This window comes from Monodelphis domestica, chromosome 2, assembly GCF_027887165.1.
Source record: "Monodelphis domestica isolate mMonDom1 chromosome 2, mMonDom1.pri, whole genome shotgun sequence".
Taxonomy (NCBI): Eukaryota; Metazoa; Chordata; class Mammalia; order Didelphimorphia; family Didelphidae; genus Monodelphis; species Monodelphis domestica.
In genome coordinates this window covers 242,578,175-242,595,507 of record NC_077228.1, presented here as the reverse complement: position 1 = coordinate 242,595,507, position 17,333 = coordinate 242,578,175, and the positions used below count along the sequence as shown (strand labels likewise).

The 17,333-nt window shown below is 36.5% G+C and overlaps 1 protein-coding gene across 1 annotated transcript in view; it reads left to right on the top strand.

The window, feature by feature from the left end:
- The window catches only part of LOC100027255 (myosin-13), an 85,704-nt gene that overhangs the window by 56,289 nt on the left and 12,082 nt on the right, over positions 1-17,333 (top strand). The window contains exons 23-31 of the mRNA XM_016430758.2: positions 5,058-5,234; positions 6,588-6,733; positions 6,836-6,926; positions 7,780-8,169; positions 12,677-12,803; positions 12,888-13,006; positions 14,499-14,695; positions 15,253-15,436; positions 17,161-17,326. Coding sequence (XP_016286244.2) covers positions 5,058-5,234; positions 6,588-6,733; positions 6,836-6,926; positions 7,780-8,169; positions 12,677-12,803; positions 12,888-13,006; positions 14,499-14,695; positions 15,253-15,436; positions 17,161-17,326 — 1,597 coding nt within the window. The remainder of the gene's footprint in view (positions 1-5,057; positions 5,235-6,587; positions 6,734-6,835; positions 6,927-7,779; positions 8,170-12,676; positions 12,804-12,887; positions 13,007-14,498; positions 14,696-15,252; positions 15,437-17,160; positions 17,327-17,333) is intronic.

The following is a 17,333-nucleotide window of genomic DNA, read 5'->3' as shown; positions in this document are numbered from 1 at the left end:
ACCACTCTTCTGCTCTGGAACTGATACTTAGTATCAATTCTAGAATAGGCGGTAACGGTTTAAAAAAGAAAAATTAGTCAGCCAGAAGCTATTGGGTTTTAGAAAAAGAATTTACTGGAAAGGTATAACAAGACAATGAACATAAAATATTCCCCTAAACTAGGGATACACTCTCTCCTGGTACCTACATGTAAAGTTTCCCTAGAACCTGACAATTTCTGGCACTGGAAGTCCTTTGCTCTCTTTGTGGAATCCTTGCCAAGTTCCTTTAGGAGCAACTCCTTGTTGGGCAGACAGCCCCTTTGGGTCCCAAAGGTCCAGGCTTCTATTTGAGTCCATAGCCAGCACCTCTAGTGGTGTCACACTCCCTGAAGCTGTTTATACTTGAATCACACAATGCTATTTTCCCTTGGTGTTTTTCATTCCTATTCCAGATGCTGTCATGGACCCCTATAATGAACCACAGTAATTTGGCTACTGCTCCTCTGGTGGGCATGACCTTTGATGACACCTCTGCAACAGACACAACTGAAACCATTCTTGTAGAAGCCTTAGAGGTGGGCAGAACAGTTAAAGTAAAGGAAATTCCGCAAAAGGCAATCTCCTGGCCCTCGTTGCCACATGGCCATGACCACAGAGGTAGGGAAAAAAGACACTTCCTAGTGTCACTGTAGCCCTAGGAATAAGGAAAGAACCTTTATTTGTACTCCTGCTTATTGGTCACAGCTTGGCATCCTGAAATCTGTGTCTAAGAATGGCCTCATTCTTAGGTGACTACCTTCCATAGTCAGATCATCAGATAAACAAGGAAATCACAGTGATGACTTATGACCAACAAATAGACTTACCCTAAGCCTTCACAAACTTTAATTAGAAGCAAGCAAAAATATTTAAGTATTTACTGAAGCTGTTCAGGGATCCCATTACAGTCTTCCCTCCTTACAAAATGTTTTTCCTTCACAAATTAAGTACATTTTTGGGGGAAATTTTATTCATATCCTCTATTCCCAATTCTCTGAGGTCTCTGGTAGTCTCAGGCAATGACTTTTAATCTGCTTTACCAGTGCCATGCACAAGAGTCTCAAAATAATCAATATGACACAGATCACATGATTAATTTAAGAGTGGAAGGGATCTCTTGCCCATACATGAAATGAACTGTCATTATCCATCCCTAGCAAGCACCTGCTTTAAGTAGAGGTAACTGTTACCTCTTGAGGCAAGTCATCCCTCTTTTGAACAGCTGATTGTTAAGTTTTCCCTAACATCAAACTTAAATAGAATCTTTGTACCTTCTACCGACTGCCAAAAAGACCAAATCTAAAACCTTTTCTAAAAGATAAGGCTTTCAAAAATTGGAAAACAATTGTCATGTCCCCTCTTAGGTCCTCTTTTCTTTTCTCTAAGCCAAATAATGCCCAGTTCCTTCATCAGATGATTATATGTCTTAAACTCAAAGACATTAACCAAAATGGGTGCCTTGTCCTGGCCATCATATAAGTCCTCTAGAATTTTCCAAATGAGATATTGTAAGGACAGAGTACAGCGGATTTTCACATCCTTGTTTAAGAAAGCTCTGCCTTCCTAATGTAGTCCAATTACATTAGCCCATTGCTTTATCTTTGTTGGTTTGCACATCATACTAATGACCCGAGCTAGGTTGGAGTTAGGGCATATATGGTGGCTGGAGTTCCTGAGATCTGTCTGTTTGCCTCCTCAGTCACTAATCAGAGAAGGAAGAATACATGGAATTCACATTAGTGAAATTCACATTAGTCACAAAAGTGACTAAACTCATCCATTAGGAGATTTTCTTGGATACTTGCCCCCAGAAAGATAATTGCTGTTATCAGGTCAACCAATTCCTGATTCAGTACCCCAGAGGAGTGTATCATTAACAGCTATTATTCTCCTATTCTTTCTCTATTTCTTATTGAAGGATCTCTTGCCTGACAGTTATTACATCTATATTACAATGTTCTTGAGAGAAAAAGCAGTTTCTTCCTCCTTAGAGAATCCAAGAGGCTTCAGGAAAAGTCTCAAATGTTACTTCAATCTCTAAAAGTATAGATGTCCTTTTCCTTCCTTTGTTCCCTATATTATCATCAAAGTTCTGCTGAATGAAAATTCCTCTGGGTCCCTGCAGAGCCCTGTAAAATCATTTTCAATACCTTAGCGTATGGAATAATGTACCACCACCTCAAAAATCCATTAGCATAGAGTAGAACAAAGATAATTAGCCCAGAGTTCCTGGCAATCACTTTAAATTTCCATGCTCAGCAAAATTTATATATGTGTGTATTTGTGTATATACACAGAGGTATGTATAAATATACATTGTGCTTTTTTCTATTCCATGCAGTAGACATAACACAATGCAAAGTATCACTTGTAAGGCTGTATCAATGACTACAGCTTAGAATTATATGCAGAATACATTAAAAACTCATGCATAAAAGCAAACAATCTTAAACCAGTTATTTGAATAAGCCCACAAAATAAAAAAATTTATATATATAAATATGCAAATGCATATAGTATGTATACATATATACAAAAAATGAATACATAGCAGTTAAAATATTGTAGCTATAATGCAGCCAAAATAACAGCATAGTCAAAATAGCCATAACTTAAAAATTATAAAGTAGAAGCATACTTAAAAATTAAATAATTAACATGTACAATAATATAACATATCAGTACATAAACAAAGAAAGGTTACCTCAAAGGAACTGGTATGACTTTTAAAGAGAACACATTAAATTTTCTAATCACAGTTTAAAACAATAGTGAAATGCTAATTTTTCTCTAGATGATTTCTGTAAGCTAGGATACCCAAGAACTGAAAGACTGAGAGAAAATATTTTCAAGGTGTTCATTCAAATGTCTTAGATGAAACCTAACAAAGTAACATTCCCTCTGGGCTCATTGGAAGAGGAAATACTTCCCTTACCATATAGTCCAAAACTCTGACAATCACAGAAAGGATGCTCACATAGACCCAGGGCTATGATAATCCTACCACTGTGGAAACTAGGGCTGGGAGACAACTAGGAGAGCATAAGAACCCCTCACACTGGTTGCCTTTGTTTCTCTTGCTGTATTTCCTTTACTTTCTCAGATCAGAACTGATGATAACATATATTGGAGCAGTTGTAGTTGAGGCCACAGCAGCTGCAACTAATAATTGGTATCTGTACTAGGAATGGAAAGACACTAAGGAAATATAGAAAAAGAATGCTAGTTGCTAACAACTTCAGGAAATATAACCATTCTCAAGAAGTGCCAGCTAGGATTCAATCAAGACATGACCACTTGGGCCCCAGTTGGGCTATTTACCCAACAGGGAGTTATACTTCAGTGGAATTTGTGAGGACTCTACAAAAGGAAAAAAGGGCTTCCGCTGCCAGGAGTTCTGAAGTACACCTCAACCAATATTGTGTTGGAAATGTTCAACTTGACCTCTCTCCAAATACAACACACTTTTAAGTTTTTACTTTATAAACTTTTTTATTAATTATTTTTATTGATTATATATTATTATATTGTTTTATATTTATTCATATGGACTATAAATATAAACATAATGCATTAAAATGTAATATACAGATATAAATTATATAAAACATTAATATTATGTATTATCAACATTTTCCCATCATTTTCTTAAGTTTAGACAATCAACAAAACAATAAATTAAGCTCTCATGAGTTTGCTGATTTCTGGGGTAAAATGCAAATTTAATGAAAATTTAACAATTTGCTCTCTCCAGGCAGTTGAAGCTGACTCCTTCATACTCTTGCAAGTTGTCCTGTATATCTATGACCCTTCACCTTTATTCTTTAAGTTTGGGCTCTCCAGGGGCATGTAATGCAAGAGGAAAGTGTACCCCTAGTTTTGGGGATAATCTTTTATTCCCCTTTTCTTGTTATACCTTCTCAGCCTTTTCTAAAATTTAATGGATTCTGGTTGGCTAATTATTAAAGGTGAGTACACATTCTTGAGGGGAAGGGGCATCAGAGGGATTAAAAATCCAATTCCTCAGTTAGACATAGAAGTCTAACTTTAAGGGATTGCTTGCACCCTTTTTGCAAATAGAGAAACCAAAGCTTTCTAGTAAGTATTAAAGCTGTGACTTGAACCCAGGTCTTCTGACTCCAAGACTTTTTTTACAACAATGGTAAATTGAAGTGATGATTGTTAACTGTAAACAACAATTCATTACAGAATTCCCTTATACAACTGTCTTCTCTAATTCATTTAAAATATAAATCCATTTACCAAAATTCCATTTATATCCAATTTTTGCCTTGTAAAATAAGGGGAAGGGAGGAGATAATGAACCAATGATGTCTAAGGTCCCTTCCATATGTAATACTGTATGATTCTAGTTAGGTATTAATGCTTACCTCCTAAGTAATAGTTAATATCTAAGGATGGGTTTCTTAAGATATAATGCCTTTATTCAAAAAAGAGTAAATTTATCAGTGAAAGTTCAGGCACCATACTGGTAGAGGAGTATAAAAAAAATAGGAAGAAAGAAAGAAAGAAAGAAAGAAAGAAAGAAAGAAAGAAAGAAAGAAAGAAAGAAAGAAAGAAAGAAAGAAAGAAAGAAAGAAAGAAAGAAAGAAAGAAAGAAAGAAAGAAAGAAAGAAAGAAAGAAAGAAAGAAAGAAAGAAAGAAAGAAAGAAAGAAAGAAAGAAAGAAAGAAAGAAAGAGAGAGAGAGAGAGAAAGAGAGAGAGAGAGAGAGAGAGAGAGAAAGAGAGAAAGAGAGAAAGAGAGAAAGAGAGAAAGAGAGAAAGAGAGAAAGAGAGAAAGAAAGAAAGAAAGAAAGAAAGAAAGAAAGAAAGAAAGAAAGAAAGAAAGAGAGAAAGAGAGAAAGAAAGAGGGAGAGAAAAAGAGAAAGAAAGAAAAAGATAAAATACAAAATACAAATCCAGAGGAATAATGAAGAACAGAAAGGAGCTACTGAGAGGTAATAGAGTTCACAGGTTTTAGTGGAACCTTCCATTTTAATTGTTCCTTCATTTAAAATGTGTTGGCTTTCTTCTAGGTGAAGAATCTTTCTGAAGAGATGACAGCTCTAGAAGGAAATATTTCCAAACTGAATAAGGAAAAGAAATCTCTCCAGGAGGCTCATCAGCAAACCCTAGATGATCTACAGGCTGAAGAAGATAAAGTCAACAGTCTGACCAAAATGAAATTTAAACTTGAACAACAAGTAGATGATGTACGGATATTTATTATTGCAGTTGAATATTCAGTGGGTATTTAATGCTGAATAGAAACTATAACACCATCATACTAACACATTTATAAATGCTAAAGATTCCATTTTTGAAAAAATTCTAATCCAGATCTTTTCTTTTTGTAGCAATGAAAAAATCCTTCCCCCTCCCTTTTTTTTTTTCCAGCACTATTATTGAGCAACATTTGAATCTCATTTCATTCATTCACTTGTGTTTTACTGGCAAAGGGTTCCCAAATTTACTGAATGTTCTGGATATACCTCGACCCCAACATTTCTTTCAAATTGCTTGAGACCAGATTAGGTAAATACAAATTGGAAAGCCATTCTGGTTTAATTCACAGTCCACATTCTCTAGAAATGAGTATGTACATGAGTATGTTGTGGTTCAGTCATATACCTACTCTTCATGACTAATATTATCTATAGGGTTTTCTTAGCAAATACACTGGCATAGTTTGCCATTTCTTTTCCCCGAGGATTAAGGCAAACAAAAGTTATGACTTGCCCAGAGTCACATAACTTATAAGTGTCTAAAATCAGATTTGAACTCATGTCTTCCTGACTCCAGGCCCAGCCCTCTCTCTACTGAGCCACCTATCTATATTAACACTTTAATCTTCTTCAGTGCCATATTAATGTGTGTCCCTGGGTATAGCTGTAGAGATGCCAGGAAGGAGCATTCATTTCTTGACTAACTGATCTATGACTATACATACTCTGAATACAGGTAATTATAGAATCATTTTTTTAATCGATACTAAGTATACACAACCAATACTAAGTATAAGTTCCAAAGCAGAAGAGCAGTAAGGCTAGATAATTGTTGTTAAGTGACTTTCCCAGAAAGTGTCTTGGGTCAAATTTGAACCCAGGACCCCTTGTCTCCAAGCCAGTGACTCTCTATCCCCTAAGTTATGTAACTGCCACTAAATTATAGAATCTTAAGACTTAGAACTTGAAGGAAATATAGACTTAATAAGATTTCAAGCTGAAAAGGATCTTTAGAAATCACCTAATCCAGTCCTTTCATTTTACAGAGTTGAAGGAGGTAACACACTGGGAGTGGAAAGTCTGGACAGGCTTATTCTTTTTTCTGACCAAGGAGGGTTGCTGCCCATTATGAGATATGAGGGGTCCTAGAATATTTACACAAAAACTGATTTCTGATAGCTACTTTCCAAATGATATGATATTGTTTTCTAATAGAAAGTGATGGATTTTGAGTTCAAAGGATCTTAGTTTGACTCCTGGCTATTCTTTATTCTATAATCCTATAAAATGGTCTCGTTTATGTCCCCTGGCTCATACTGAACTTAACCTCTCTCTTACTAGCTGGAGGGTTCTTTGGACCAGGAAAAGAAGCTTCGGCTAGAACTAGAAAGAATGAAGAGGAAACTTGAGGGGGATGTGAAGCTATCCCATGAATCTATCATGGACTTAGAAAATGACAAACAACAAAATGAGGAAAAAATGAAGAAGTATAAAGTTGACCTTTTCATTTTATATCTTTGAAATTAAGTCTGAAAGTCAAATTCAATTTTCAAAACCTGGCATCTATTGTGCTTTTGAATTTTTGCTAGGAAAGAATTTGAAATCAGTCAATTACAAAGCAAAATTGAGGATGAACAGGTTCAGAGTTTGCAATTACAGAAGAAGATTAAAGAATTGCAGGTAAAATCAAAAAACCTTTCCTACTTAAAAAAAAAAAAAACCCTTCCCAAATTCCCTTTCTTTTCTAACATTTATTCTTCCTTTATCTCAGTATCCATCCTACTTCACATTAAAGATAGGGAAATTATCCTCTTTTCTCCACTGTGATGCTTGCCTGCCCACTTTTTTTCCTCCCTGACTTCTCCTTTTTCCAACCTATTGCAAAACAAACTTGGGAACCCTTCGGTTCTATATTAACAATACCTTGCTGGGCATCTCCACCCAGATGTAAATCAACAAGCATCTAGTATGTGTTAGATTCTAGACACTTGGCATAGAAAGAAAAATAAAGAAACTAATCCCACATTCTTTCAAAGAAGCAACGTGTGTGTTTACATACACATAAATGTAGACTAAAATACATACAAAGTAAACACAACATAATTTCTGGGGGAGGCACTAAAAGCTGATCTAACACAGGTTATGGGTCCTCTATTTTTAATCTCTTGATTCTTCCAAAGAACAGCTGGGAAAATGCTTCCTAAATAAGGCCTTTATTGATGTTCCTTGTCTGTACTCATGCTCTCTCTCGAAATTTTTTGTATAATTTTGTAGCTGGGTTTTTTTTTTGCATATATTGCATTTCCCCTCTAGAATGTAAGCTGTTTTGTACTTCATGTGTAGCACAGTGCCCTTGTCAGAGGAGTGAAGAAATATGCATTCATAACTGCTTCTGACACTTATTGGCAGTTTCTTCATCTGTAAAATGGGAAGGTGGATCAGCGATCACCTTCTCTCTCTAGAGCTATAATCTTATGAAACATTGTAAAATATTGTAAGTGTTTATTGAATTGAATGTAATTGAACATTTCAGGCTCGCATAGAAGAAGTGGAGGAAGAAATTGAAGTTGAGCGTACACTTCGAGGAAGGATTGAGAAGCAGCGTGCTGATCTCTCCAGGGAGCTCGAGGAGATCGGCGAACGCCTGGAAGAAGCCGGTGGGGCAACTTCAGCTCAGGTGGAATTAAACAAGAAGCGAGAGACCGAATTCCAGAAATTACGCCGAGACTTTGAAGAAGCCAACCTGCACCATGAAGCTACGGTGGCTACCCTTCGCAAGAAGCATTCCGACAGTGTCTCTGAGCTTCAGGAACAAATCGACAGCCTGCAGAGAATTAAGCAGAAATTGGAGAAGGAGAAGAGTGAATTGAAGATGGAGATTGATGACCTTGCCAGCAATGTTGAAAGTGTCTCCAAATCTAAGGTAGATTCATGGTTTTTAGAAAATTTTACTATCTTATAACTCTACCTAGTGATTACTACTAAAAGTTAGCATGTATTTAACAGGTATTCAGGCTTATAAAGCACCTTGCCCTTGTTATTTATTCTTCACAACAAACCTGAGAGGTAAGTATTTTAATTATCCCCATTGTACAAATGAAGAATTCAAGGCAGATAGGAGTTGATTTACCTAAGTTCACACAGTCTGAGGCAGAATTAGGGTCTTCTTGACCCCAAGTCCAGTAGCAGACTCAATATTGTTGTTCAGTCATGTAAAGATAATTTTAGGGTTGTGTCTTAAAATCTAAATTAATTGGTAATCAGGGGAAAATCCCAAATAAAATACCCAAGTCAGTCTGGAAATTTATGGTAATTTTAATTAATATAAAGGGAAGGATTTAAGGAGAAAGAGGGAAGAGGATATAGGATTTCTACCACCTGGCCTGTGCCAGAGGGAGTTCAAGATCTCCACGGCTAGTATCTGAAGGAGATTAGAGGCTTCTAAGAGGATAAAGTTTGGAAAGTAAAGGAGGAGAAACTCACCATAGAACTGGACAATAGCTGTAGCCACGCCAAGATGCTGAAAGGCCCAGCACGCTGCCACCAGCCACCAAAGGTACCAGAGAGAGGAAGTGAACCAAATATATAGACCTTTTACTCTTGTGTCCCCTCCTCTAAATTTTCACATCTACCAATCACATCAGAGACTTTCCTCCAGGACTGCCCATTCTTTAGTTTTCATCTTCTTTGATAAGATTATATCTTTTGCGTTACTTAACACTTCTTTGTTAAGTTCACCTTTTGTTAGTAACTTAACCTTTTTGTGATTAATTTACCCTTTATAGTTACTTAACACCTTTTTGTATTAAGATCTAAAAATAGACTTAGCTTAAAGTTCTAGATTCCCTATAAAGTAAGAACTAAGTACCTTCATTGTTCAATCAATCAGATTACAACTTTATCTTCACCATAAAGTAAGATCTAAGTAGGGTGGTGTAATTTAAAGTTCACAGTCATCTGACTCTGCCACTCATTTTAGGGTTTTCTTGGCAAAGATACTGGAGTAGTTTGTCATTTCCTTCTCCAACTCATTTTTTAAACACCATTGCCTTCTGGCTTATGCTAATGCATATTGGTTCCAACACAGAAGAGTAGTCAGGGCTAAGTAATTGAGGTTAAATGACTTGCCTAGGGTCATAACCAAGTCTGAGGTCAGATCTGAATTCAGGATCTTTCATCTGCAGGCCTAGCATTCCACCTGCTGAACCACCAAGCTGCCCCTGTCTGGTTCTTTTTAGAGATGCAGAACTGAGGTTAAGTGACTTGTCCAGGTCATACAGCTAATAAGTGCCTAAGGCTGGATTTGAACTAAGATATTCCTGACTCCTGGCCCAGAGCTCTAGCTACTATGCCACCTATATGCTCATGAGTACTGTTACATTTCCACTAATATGTGCCACTGACATATGACAAGTCCAAAATGGAACTCATCTTGATGTCACACCCACTCACCAACCCCCACTTCCAACTGGCTTGTTCTGTCAAAAATATACTGAGTCACCCAGAATTGTGAGTATTTTCTGAGTGAGTTTCAGCACTGCAGTAGCCTATCTTTCCCAGGGTTGCAATTGGGTTATGTCCTCTAATAGTAGAAAGGCCTTGAAAAGCTTCCTGTCTGAGGTAGACTTTGCCTCAGTTTCGAGATCTCATACTAATTCACATGTTCATATCTCTGCTTTCCTGGTACCTTCCTAGACATTGACTTTTCTGACTTCTGTGAACTCTCTGCCTCTAAGGAGCTTTCTTGGTCTCAACCCTCTGTTTTGTACCAATCTCTGAATTCTATGGTATCTGATGTGCTTCCTGGGTCCAAACTGTCTCCTGGATATGTTTATGTGTCTGCTTTTTGAATGCTTTTCGGATTGCATTGCTCCTTACAGCCCAGAATTACATTGTGCTGAAGCCACTATCATCCAACTTGTGTGATAAGTACAAATAAAAAGTACCATATAGAATGATGGTAGCAAAATAATTTATCCAACATGCAAATAGTGTTTTATACAGTGTCTACAGATTTGAACAGAAGTTTCTAAATATCACAATGGCTTTATGAGGTAATTATTACCTCAATACATATAATCTTGGTCATTTTTGTATTGATGAGGAAATAATCTCCAAGAGGTATTGGGTATTTGAATCCATGTTTCTTCTAATTCCAAGTTCAATGTCCTTTCCATTAAGCATGATTATAATGAAAAGAGTGTTAGTCTTGGAAAACATGAATTAAAATTATTAATTATATCATCCTATGCCAGTCTGTAAATTTTTTGTAACAAGTTTATTTATTGGTAAAATTAGAATAATTATAGTACTTATTGCACATCCTAAATCAAAGTATTGTGAGGAGGGGAAAGGGTTCATTGTAAACCCTGTGGATGGAGGGAACATACTGAGAAACAAAAATGAGTTAAAAATGAAAGATATAATTTTTTAATAAATAAAAAAGAAAAGGGTTCATAAGTATCTATCCTTCCATAGTTTAAATGTGAATATAAATCTTCTGTCGACTAAGTATTGAGTATAAGACAGAAGAGCAGTAAAGGCTAGGCAATTGGAGTTAAGTGACTTGCCCAGATTCATGTCTCATAGCCATGAAGTATCTGAGGTTAGATTTGAATCCAGGTCCTTCCAACTCTAGGCCTGGCACTCCTTTGATGTTGTACTTGGCTGTCCCCATAAATACTTTTAAAAATAAAATGTGTGTTTATATTTTGCATTCATCTTTCTATCTCTTTTGAGTCTCTTTTCTTTCCTTCTCTTTCCTTCTTTTCTCTCTTTTGCTGGATTTTTCTCCTCTCATACTTTTAACCAGAAATGATATAGAACTGAAAAGAAGTTGATAGAGAATAGGCCTTGGAGTTGGAAAGACTTGGGTTTAAGTTGCACTTCTATCACAAACAGTGTCCTAAGTAACTCTCTGGAGCTATAAATTCTGGTTATAAACTTTTACTGCTGATCTGCAGTTAGTAAAAGAGATTTCCTTGTAGGAAGTTTCCCATACCAATGAAATCACAGGACTAGATAAAAAAAGAAAATAGATTCTTTACATATATATATATATATATATATATATGTGTGTGTGTGTGTGTGTGTGTGTGTGTATGTATATGTGTATATATATATGTGTGTGTGTGTGTGTAGTGAAATATAACTGAAAGGCTACTGACCTTGAAATCAAAATGTCAATCTAAGCTTGGCCACTTATTAGCTAGATAACTGTAACAAGGTTTTCCCATCTGTAAAATGGGGATGATAATACATAAATGACCTAGTTTTTAGGGTTATTGTGGGGAAAGCACTTGAAAGCCAAAAAATGTTATAGAAATATGAGTTAGTCTACAAAGTCTTAGTGCAGTTTTAAGCTTTAAAAACTGAAATAGCTTTTGGGACGGGACATTTGTATCATCTGAAAAGTGATCTGGAGAAAGGAATGGCAAGCCATTCTCTTATCTTTGGGTTGGCTTTTTTTTTTTTTGGAGGGGGAGCATTTTTTAAACCCTTATCTTCTGTCTTAATATCAGTTCTAAGTGACTTACCCAGAATCACACAGCTAGGAAGTGTCTGAGGCCAGATTTCAACCCAGGTTTTCCCAACTCTAGACTTAAGGCTCTACCCACTGTGTAACTTAACTACCACATCCTAGGATCCTTGCCAAGAAAATCACAAATAGTCAGATACAACTAAAGGATTGAATAACAACAAAATATTTCTTGAATGGAATTTCATGTTCTTTGTTCTTAATTTTTAAAACCAAGTGGAATTCTATCTTTAAGGTGTGACCATAGGTTTGTTTCTCTGGGATACAGGTCCTCAGTAGAAGAGGGTTATCTTATATTTTTTTAAACTAATACAGGAATATCATTTCTTCCTTGAGAAAATAAGCTTCTTGAAGACAGTATTCTACTATATGACACAATACTTGTCAAAGTGTTAAAAATGGGAGAAGAGGGGGTTGCTGCTGGTGATGGTGTTATTTGACCTGTGGTTTCACTGGTAAGGAGATTTTTCTCTGCCAATGCAGTTTGATACCACTTAGTAACTTCTGGTCTTAGAGAGCTGCCTGGAGCATTGGGAAATGAATTAATTGTGTAAATATGTGTGTTAAGCAATCTACCTGATTCAAGGCCAGGTTTCTATCTTCTCTGCCATACCATCTCTCAATAAACTTATGGATTAAATATATGTGCTTTAAAATGTATTGTTGAAGACAATCTATACATACTTATCTGTTTGTCAGATGATGTCTTCTTTGTTGCAGGGAGGATAAGGAGGGGCTGAGATACTTGGAAAAAATTCTATTAACAAAATTTTAATGTATTATTAAATTAACTCATTGTAATTGGAATATTGATATGTTGGGGGAAATGGAGAGGTTCCACAGTGTAGGATTCCAGTTTTTTTTTAATCCTACATGCTCTCATTTTTTAAAGAGCAACATAGAAAAAATGTACCGAACACTAGAAGACCAGTTCAGTGAAATCAGTGCAAAGGATGACCGGCAGATACAGTTGATCCATGATCTGAATATGCAAAAAGCACATATTCAGACCCAGAATGGTAAGAATGGGACAAGGATTTATGGCAAAGGTTGGGCCAATGGGGAGAAGTGACAGGGAGGGTTTACCCATATCTGTCTTTCAGGTGAGCTCAACCACCAACTGGAAGAGAAAGAGACTCTGGTTTCTCAACTTACCAAAAGCAAACAGGCAGTAACTTATCAATTAGAGGAACTGAAGAGACAACTAGAAGAAGAAATCAAGGTTGGAGCCAATTTTTGGCTGGTACTAAACATGAAACTGATGCCCAAGCTAAAATCCTTTAGTGCTATTCTTCAAGTTTCCTTAGGCCAAAAAGCCCTTCACAAAGAATGGTAATCAAGGCTCCACATCATCTAGAACTTTTCTGCTCCTAATCACTCTGCAGACCTCACAGGTCTAGTTTCTGTAGCCAGACCCATCTCATTATCAAACCTGTCATTGTTACTTGTTTCCATATTTATTCATATTGCCTTTCCTACTTAGAATCCTTTTCCTCTATCTGCTTAAAGATTGATTTTTTTTTCGGCTTTCTCCAGTAGACTTACAACAGGATACTTGGTAGATGCTTAATAAAGGTTGATGAATACCTTTGTTTTAAGATAGAAAAATAAAGGTCACAGATAGGAAAAAAAACAACGTCTAAGGGGAATATATTGGTCGTTGATAAAAGATTTTCTCCCTACCTGGGAACGATTTTTTTTATTTCATTTAGTCAATTTAGAACATTATTCCTTGGTTACAAGAATCCTATTCTTTCCCTCCCTCCCCTCCCCCCACCTTTTCCCATAGCTGACACACAGTTCCACTGGGTTTTACATGTGTCCTTGATCAGAACCTATTTCTATGTTGTTGATGTTTGAACTAGGATGATCATTTAGAATCTACATCCTCAATCATATCCCCCTTGACCCATGTAATCACACAATTGTTTTTCTTCGGTGTTTCTACTCCCACAGTTTTTCCTGTGAATGTAGATAGTGTTCTTTTTCCTAAATCCTTCCAAGTTGTTCAGGATCACTGCATTGCCACTAATGGAGAAGTCCATTAAATTCAATTGTACCACAGTTTATCAGTCTCTGTGTATAATGTTCTCCTGGTTCTGCTCCTCTCTGCATCAATTCCTGGAGGTCATTCCAGTTCACATGGAGTTCCTACCCAGGAACAATTTTTAAAGAACATCTTGGTGGAGAAGTGGTCATAGATTATCAAAGGCCATGTCAGTGAAGTACAAGCTCTGAAAGGTCTTACTAACCTAGAAAGGATTTCTTCACAAATGAGTCTAGTGATGAATTTTATGTCTGTTGTTTAAAGACCAACCTACCAATCTCCTCACCAGACCAGTTTCATGGTGAAGAATTTTTTTCAATCACAATAAATCTCAAAGTTATAGACAGAGTATGATCTGCATTAAGAGAGGTAATATCTATCCAATAAAGTTATGGGTCCTTGAAGTACTGAATTATAAGTAAGGACATAGCAATAGCCACATCACATGAAATCCCCATGGTCAACTGCTCAATCATTCTCTCTGACAATGGGACTTTCCATTCAAGCCAAGTGAGAATGAGTGGAATGTGGCCCTTAAGGCTTATTACATAGGTACTTTCCCAACTCATGCTCAAAAGTGGAATTAAAAGAGACCTAATACTCTAATTTAAAAGAAAATATTCTAATTTAGAAACTGATTCCGACTCCTATATTGTTATCATATCAGGCCAAGAATGCTCTTGCCCATGCGCTGCAGGCTTCCCGTCACAACTTTGACTTGTTAAGAGAACAATATGAAGAAGAGCAGGAAGCCAAAGCTGAGCTTCAGCGGGTCATGTCCAGAGCTAACAATGAAGTGGCTCAGTGGAGGAATAAATATGAAACTGATGCCATACAACGTACAGAAGAACTGGAAGAGGCTAAGTATGGACTTTTGAATTTGTGGGGTGGAGAATAGGTAAATGGGCAAGTGAATTTCCACACTTGAGAATCTTCTAACAGCAACTCTTTGCCCTTCCCCAAATAATTCCATCATTCCATCTGGCTCCCTTCTGTAATGAATTTGAGCCAGATCTACCTCTAGCTTGCCTCCTCCAAGCCTTTTGAGGTGTCCCAGATGAGTCTTATATTCTCTAACATCACCAAATTTCTTAAATCAATCTTAACTTGAGAAAGAGAATTGCAGTTAATAAATATTCAAATTGATCTTTCTCTTCAAAGACCTTTTCCACTTTATGGTATTCATTGACTATTTCAATGATCTCAATATTTAGCTTTATGTAGAGTTTACCACTTCATAAGCAACTGTTTCACAAGAAGACTTAGTCCTGGAACTCTGAGGGTAACTATTGGACTCATACCCACTATACTTTAGTAAGAAGAATTTATACTTCTCCCTTCCCCAGTTCTCTATTACATTTGAGTTTCTGTATACATTTGAAAGTAGTTCCCTTTTGAGTAATTATCTTTGGTACTTTTAGGAAAAAATTAGCCCAGAGGCTCCAGGAGGCTGAAGAAAATATTGAGACTGTGAACTCCAAATGTTCATCTTTGGAGAAAACCAAGCAGAGGCTTCAGGGAGAAGTGGATGACCTTATGCTTGATTTGGAAAGATCCAACACAGCCTGTGCTTCTCTGGACAAGAAACAGAGGAACTTCGATAAGGTCCTTCCTCAATATTTGTAGCATATGGCAATAATCCCTATGCTACTACTATAAACATAAAAACACCATTAAGTGTGACTCATTTGTTAGACCCTAGGGTTACCCACCTTTAAAGGCAGGTTGCTATTCCTAGAAATCAAAGGATCCTCATAACTATACATAATTGTTCATTTTCCCTCCTGATCTATAATGATGGAGGTAATATTATTTAGTGTAGTAGAGGTATAAAGTCAGACCTTAGGTTCATGGAGTACTAAATGTGCAGAGGTGAAAGTATGTTGTAGTCTAAGAAATTGAGTGAATGTAAAGATTAGAGGTCTGAGTCAAAGAGTAAAGGAGTACTTAATGATAATGATTCATGTAATTGTGTTAAGAAAAGAAATAGAAGTATAATCAATATTATAGCTCAAACTATTCCTATATAACCAAAAGGTTATATGTAACAATATGTGAAATAATTCCAAATCCTGGAAGAATAAGAATATAAACTTCTGGGTGGCCAAAAAATCAAGTGGAACCAAGAAGTTTTGAAGGCATGGAAATAGGGAACTTGCTAATCTTCCTTAACAAGTATGTACTATGGTAAAGTTTCCAAAGTAATTTACATATATTATCTCACTTGAACTTCACAACAACCCATAAAATACTTACTAGGAGTATTATCCCATTTTATTGATGAGGAAATGGAGACTCAAAGAACTTCAGTAACTTGCCCATCTCCATATAGACAAAGTCTTCCTGACTCCAAATTCAACACACTTAAAAAAAGGGTACTGGGATTGACAAAGAGAGTATAGTTCCTGATATAGAAGACATGCTCAATAAATTTTTGTCGAATCGAATTGGACTATATATCTTTATGGATTCCAGGGCATTTCTATGGTTCGATACCAACATTTGGGAAAACAATGACAAGTTCTCCTATTAAGAAAATTCTAGATCATCAGTAGTCTATTCATAGGGAAAGAAAATGGTATGAACAAGCAAAGAGCTTAGGAGTCAGTAAGATTGATCACATGTGAGTGGGTCTGTATCACTATTGTGGTGTGAAAGGCAAAGCAATAGGGTTCAAAGAACACAGAACTTGACATTAGAAGACAGATTCAAGTCCTGCCTCTGCTACATAATGGGCAAGTCACTGAAGCTCTTTGAGCCTCAGCTTCTTCAAATGATGGTGTTCCCTGAACCACATGTCTTATGGCATTTTCCTGAGGAAAGCATCTCAGAAACTACATGTGTTAGGTGAAGACAAACAATTTTTAAGAGGGTATAAGGCACCAAGGCAGTGTAGTACACTGGGCTTAGAGTCAGACAGGAAGACATGAATTCAAATAGTCTCAGATACTTGCTAGCTGTGTGACCTTGGGCATTTAAGTAACTTAACCTCTCTTGATTCCAGTTTCCTCAGCTGTAAAATGGGAATAAAAATTGAGTTTATTTCACAGGGTTCTTGGTAGGAATCAAATTAGATAATATATGTAAAATGCTTTGAAAATTTTAAAGGGCTATATAAATATATCTAGGTGGTTCAAGTGATAAACTTGGAGTTAGGATGAATTAAGTTCAAACTCAGCCTCTGATACTGTGTGATCCTGGGCAATGTATATACATGGATATGTGTATATACATATATTTATATTTGTGCATGTATATACATAACATATAACATATTAAACCTGAAGAGGACCTGTCACTGCCACTTCCCAGCTCTTATGATTCTGTAGGTCCTTGCGGAATGGAAGCAAAAGCTTGAAGAGAACCAAGCAGAACTGGAATCTGTTCAGAAAGAATCTCGGTCCTTGAGCACTGAACTTTTCAAAATGAAAAATGCCTATGAGGAAGTACTAGACCAGTTAGAAACCATGAAAAGGGAAAACAAAAACCTACAAGGTCAGCA